The following is a 6,173-nucleotide window of genomic DNA, read 5'->3' on the forward strand; positions in this document are numbered from 1 at the left end:
GATGTGGTGGGTGAGTCCCCCCAGGAGGTATGGCGCTCTGAGGGTCTCCTTCTTCATCCTTGGAGAGCAGCACCGTTTTTGGGGAACTGTGGTCTGCATGCTCTCGGAGGAGGCTGTCAGAGTGAAGCCCGCCTCTCGCTGTGAGGGGGGGAGAGGTGGCCGACGGGGTGGAGAATCTCTCCTTAGGAGTGAGAAATGACCTCTGCAGAGGAAGAAAAAGCACTGCGAAATGAGACCAGTGCAGGGGGATTCCTGGGGGAGCAGAGGGGAGGGACCCGGTGGGAGAGCACCTTGGGGGGAGGAGGTGAGGGCGAAGCTAGAGGTGATGGCGAAGGAGCCTCCCTCTGCGGGGATTAGCAGCCAGCACCCTTCTCCCAGGGCTGCCCTCCCAGGAGAATAACGTGAAAAAGCACGGCACGAAAAGTCTGTGCAACAGAGACCTAAAACATTGCGGCTGTGACGACTGCTCTTAATTAAATAGGTGGCTCGTCTCTAGACAGCCCCAGACATCTGTCTCCATTCTTCACTTGTTTTTCTGCCGCGTTTCTATTTGCTTGTCCAGAGTTAAAGCCCAGAGGACCTACAGATGGTCACCATTAATTTTGTCACTTGATGCAACTTTTTTTAAAGCTTTTCTGTCGACCTTTTAAAAACAGATGTGTGTATAAAAAAAAAAAAAAATCTTTTAATAGAGCAACTCACTAGAGATCTTCTATTTGGATTTAGATTTAATTTTAGTCTTTAGTGTCTGGGATTTAATTTTGGCATTTCTTTTAAGCCAAGTCTCTCTTATAGCTATATCACTTTTTTGGTTGTTCTTTTTTGTTGGGGTTTTTTTTTTTTTTAATAAACTTTAAAGAATCTCTTTGCATTCCTAGTCTTGCTTCTTTGGAACCTCAGAAATCATTGCATGCCAAAACATTTTTTGTGTTTTGGATCGCATACCTGTTTTTGCATAGGTTTCTTCATGATTGCAGGATGCTGGTGGTGCGTGGGCTGAAACTGGGCTATGGGCTTTCAAAAATAAAATCTTCAGCAGAAAAGTCCAACCTTGTTAATGATTTCTTAAGGAAGCCACAGGATCGCAGACAAAACTCAGGAGCTGTGACTAGTAACTGCCTGCACAGAGTCAGGATCATAGATAACAGCTGATTATCAAATCAAATTATATGGACTTTTAAATTGATAAAACAACTGCAGACAGTTTTTTTCACAGTCTCCACATTAAACATGGAGTGCCCTTTCCAAATATCTTTTAACACATTTCTTTTTGAGTTGTATCCGGAAATGTTACCGTAAGAAAAACGTTCTCAGAATACGCTTCTTAAAACAACATTTTTTTTCTTTTGTTACTTTATTTGCAGGTCAAAATTTATATGGTTCACTCAAATTAGCGTTGTTTTAACCATCCTGTAGAAGACGAATATGATGCCGAACAGAAGCAATCTCTCCTCCTTTCAGAATGTTGGATCAGGTAATCAATTAACAAAAATGAAGTTTGTTTGTAAAGGTACTGAGATCTTTCAGAATTTATTACTGATTTTGGTCCTTTAATTCTCCTGACACATGGATAGGGTCAGCACTCTGTTCTTATTCCATGTCTAACTCCATTTACCAGCCAAAATAAGGCCACAGCTGGATATGCTGCAGACAGCCAACCCTCCCCCATCAGCTTAATGCCTGGCTGGAATAGTTATCAGTGACCCCCTAGCTAAACAACTCGGGAAAGGAAGAAAAGGAATGAGGGGGAAAAAAAAGAAAATAAAAAAAAATGGAAGAATTTCCTTCTGTATAGCTCCAGGCAGCAAATACTTTGCTAAACAGAGAAGCCTTGCACCACGCACCGAAGGTTACCGAGCGAAAGCTGGGGCTGACCTGGGTGCAGGATGGGTTCAGGGCACGCCACGTGCCGGAGCTCCCGGCCTCGATCCCTATAGCTGCATGCGAAGGCAGCGTCAGCCAGGATGTGTAACGCGTCCTGGCATATTCATAAAGTCTCATCCCAAACATTACACTAAAAATAAACAAAACAAACAAGATCTGGTTTGTGGGAGGCAGCTATGGTTCAGCTAAACATGTGCTGTCGTCCAGTTGGGACTTAACCGTATGATTGCGGGCACTGTGGTGCTGGGACCAAAAACGCAGAAGAACTGGCATAAGGTATAGTAGAGAAAAGTTGAATCCGAGTGGCTACACAAAGGTATCGTGACCTTTTCTTACTGTACTTGTTTGGATTTCAAGTACAATGAATCCTTCATTGCTGTGGTGAACAGGCCTGAAAGTTTCCATGAACTAACTTGTTTTCTGGCAAAGGCATCCAGTCTTTGTACGATTAAATGTGCCCTACTGTGTTGCAAGGGAGTAATAAACAATTATTAATGTCCCATTAATGTGTCTGCTAAGCTATTTATATAGGAGCCAGTGGAATTTATGCAAAAACATTTGAACTTCAGCTGTGTTCAAGTTATGATTTGGACAGTACAATTTTGGTATGAGATTAGCTTTCAATTTTAAGAGAGATTTAGAAGAGGGAAGGAGAAAGAGAGACGAAGATGGAAATTAGGTTTCATTCCACAATGGAAGGCTAAGTATACAAGGCATATACACTTTGCTTTATATCTGTGCTCTTAAATAGCTTTGACATCTTGTTCTTCTTTCTTATAACACCACTAATATGATGAATGTTTGATCTTTTCCAGATGATTTTGTTTTGTCCTGATAAGAGTTCTGTTGAACATGGGTCACGTTCCTCCTTTTGTTCATTTGAACTTCATCACTGCTGTTGATCAAAAGTTGTGAAAATAGCTAAAAAATGTCAAGTAAAATGTCAAATTATAAGAAACTGCAGTTTCGCTGCTCACAGCGGTGATGGTCTGACAGAGAGCTCTGTGAACTTACTGGTTCAAAGGCAACTTCGATAGTTGTATCATCATAACAAATGTGTTGAAATTACAGCAAATAAAATCACAGTCAGCACAAAAATATTAAAATCTGTGTAGTGGTAAACCTGAGGCTTGGTTTTGAAGCTGCAAGTTAATGTTTTTGGCCACTACCAGAGCTTGTAATTAACACATGCTTAGCCAGGTCCCCTATGCTCAAGAAGGTGTTCGATTTCCATCCTCCCCTCCCCCCCCCCGCCATAATGCTGACTCCTTTTATCTTCTGCCTATTCAATTACATTATTAATGATGGTTGCCTTTGTTTTTAAACTCATGGGTTTGTTCCTTAAGAATTGAGAAGAATGTGTTGTTACACGCTTAGACTTACCACAGTTTGCGTAGAGGAAGCCTGTGCAACAGAGCTCTATTGAATGATGCCCTGGACAGTAATGAATTCCAGGGGGTTTTGCCTTGTTAGCAAGGAAGGTCCCAGAAATGAGGACCCGCTCAAAGAATGCATTGCTAGATATCTGAACCTAGTGATCCTCAACAAAACCGGATCATATCAGCTCTGGTGGGGGGTGGGAATCCAAGTTTTGTGTCTAGGTTCATATAATTATCTGAAGTGGTACTTGGAAGAGGATTAAAGTATTGCCTCCGAGGATTTTAAAGGCACTTTACACATTTGGATGTTAGGTTTTGCTGCTAAGTGACAAGCTGAGATTAGGTTTCTCACGAGGTGGCTGAAGTCACAGGTGAAATGTGACTAAGCCAAGAGTAAATCCCAGATTTGACCCTTATTTTCAGAAGCAACACTCGCTTGCACTGCAGGAACTGACACTGAAGAGTGCTTTATTAGTTCGAAGCACAGCCTAGCACAACTAAGGAGCTGCTGTAAATGTTAATGGTGCCATTTCTACATCAGCTGAGGTCTAAGTGCAAGCCTGCTGGGGGGTCCTGTGTATCTCCTGCAGTGACTGACACTGTCAGGAGCTGAATTCCTTTCTTTGCTTTTGGCAAAGTGGGGCTCAGAACTGTAGGCTGGAGCTTGACACATCGTTAAACAATAACACCCACCACAGCAAAGGCTTTTTTGGTCAGTGTCCTCTTCCAGAATATAAATTATAATTCTGAACAAGCATTAGGACCTGGAACATTAAACCCCTGTCAGTGTTTTTAATGGTCATGTGATGTTGTTGTTGTTGTTTTGAATGAAGTCACGGAGCCTAGCATTATACTTCCTTAAGGCTATCTTTTAACTAAAGTGCTCTTTGCAGATGTAGTTAGAGCTTTGTATTTTAAGAGCACTGAGCTGAAACACCTTGAAAAACAGGCCTCCGTTTTGTACTTTTCCATGAAGCTTTGCATGACAATCAACAGAGTAAGCAGAAAGGTGACAAACTCCTACTGAGCTTTGAATTGAGCTCATTAGTATATTGGAGCTCAGATGGCTAGCTGCACAGGTTAAAAGAAAAGGTGGTCCAGAGCAGTATCTTATGTTCCGTATCCTGAGCCCTGGGAGACCTGTGTTCAGTTCTTTATTCTGCTGTCTGCTTTGCATCTTCTCCTTGCACCTCAGTTCCTCAGCTGTAAAACATCAGGACAGCAATGCTTCCTTACTTCATGGACATCTTAGGAGGCTCAGGATTGTAAAGGCTGATCCACAGACTCCTGCAATGGATAGGACACCAAAGAAAGAGTCTAGCCTCTTTCCACCTGTGTTGCTGATTTTGTGGTATGAATTTGGTGATGTCCCTCTACCCCTTCTTTTTTAGTGTCCATCTTTTGCAAAAACAGATATGGGAAAGTTGTGCATCCCCTCCTTTGCTTAATGATCTGAGTCACGTTTATTACAAGCACAGTAATTATTGCAAAAAGTGTTCTTTTCAAGTTAATATGCAGGCATGCACATGCAAGAGGCTACTTACTTTGCTAAAAACCTTTTTTTCTTGTTTTCTCTTCCTTACAGATTCCAGTAAGATTATGGCAGAGTATAGCCACACACAAAACCAGATGGAATTACAAAATGCTAGTTTGGGAAAGGGTTCTGTGGCAAATTCCCTTGAAAATGGTCTCCAGGATATTATGGAAAACCTCAACCCGAAAAAATATTCATCAAGTCTCAAATTTAAAACAAACGGGGACTATGCTGGCTCGTATTTAACCCTTTCACAACCTATGCCAGTTAAACCTAATCCTTCCTCCAGTGTTAAAAATATACACTCTATTACCAAAATTCAAGGAGGCAAGCAGTTCCCCTGTGAAAGCCCATATCTTCCAGATAAAAGCATCTCTGTAAAGCATTTGGGTTCTGTATCGGGCACGTCTCCATCCCTCAGTGGGTACAGTTTAGGAAGGACAGACTTTGATATTCATGCCAGCAGAGAAAATGAAAAATCCCTTGGACAAATGGATAAGTTTCACTACTCAAAGTACAGTCAGAAAAACAAATCATATGACAACGTCTACTTCCCAGGAATGCTGGAGACGAAGAAGATCTCGGGCTCTCTTCTGACCATGTGGAATGGAAGTTCAGGGAATGAGCTGATGTTTTCACCTGCTAGCAATTCGGGGGCGGCCAGCATGCCTTCTAGCCCAAAGCAAGGGAGGAGGATGAATATTGAAGACAGCCTGGCCATTCACATAAAACCAGTTAAGCACAAGGATGTGATGATGGAGACTCTGGGTTCACGGCCTAGGAAATACTCTACTGGATCTCTAAGTCATATGGGAATGTACAGTCGTTCCCTACCCAGACTTTATAAATCAACAGAAAGCCAGCTGGTGCCATTAAGTTTGCCCCCCAGAAGCTCTCTGGGTAATACTAAAAGGAAAAAACTCGGAGAAAAAGATCTACCTCAGAATGCTTTAGATGCTGATAATTACCTGAATTTTTCTTCTTGCAGCTCAGGGGTTTCACCACATGCAAACTCTGTCTCTGGGAATAATCCCTACGTCAGTTCAACTCTTAGTGTTCCTGCAAGCCCTCGAATTGCGAAAAAAATGCTTTTAGCACCCTCTTCCCCATATCTTTCTGATGATTTTGATAGACTTGGACTCTCAGGAACAAGTCCCAGTAGTTCTTTCTCCCCACTGGATTTTGACAGGTCGTTCTCTGTCCGAAGAAATCTTTCCACCAGTTCCATGGAACTTGACGACCCAGATCTGGAAAGTTACAGGCAGACGCCAAACTCACTGCAAACGTCCATGCGAGAGCGGAAGAACAGCATTAGCTCCATTTCGGGAAGAGAAGACCTCATGGACTATCACAGGAGGCAGAGGGAAGAGAGGCTT

The 6,173-nt window shown here is 42.5% G+C and overlaps 1 protein-coding gene across 1 annotated transcript; it reads left to right on the forward strand.

Moving 5' to 3' along the window:
- Nucleotides 1-1,363: 1,363 nt before the first annotated feature.
- Nucleotides 1,364-6,169, forward strand: LOC104082950 (pleckstrin homology-like domain family B member 2; the record flags this gene model as incomplete). Its single annotated transcript, XM_009586239.1, has 2 exons — nt 1,364-1,474; nt 4,849-6,169. Coding segments are annotated over exons 1-2 (1,370 nt in total), but the record flags the coding sequence as incomplete, so codon positions are not given.
- Between the last annotated feature and the right edge of the window lie 4 nt (nt 6,170-6,173).

Source organism: Fulmarus glacialis, unplaced genomic scaffold, assembly GCF_000690835.1.
Source record: "Fulmarus glacialis isolate BGI_N327 unplaced genomic scaffold, ASM69083v1 scaffold45289, whole genome shotgun sequence".
Lineage (NCBI taxonomy): Eukaryota > Metazoa > Chordata > Aves > Procellariiformes > Procellariidae > Fulmarus > Fulmarus glacialis.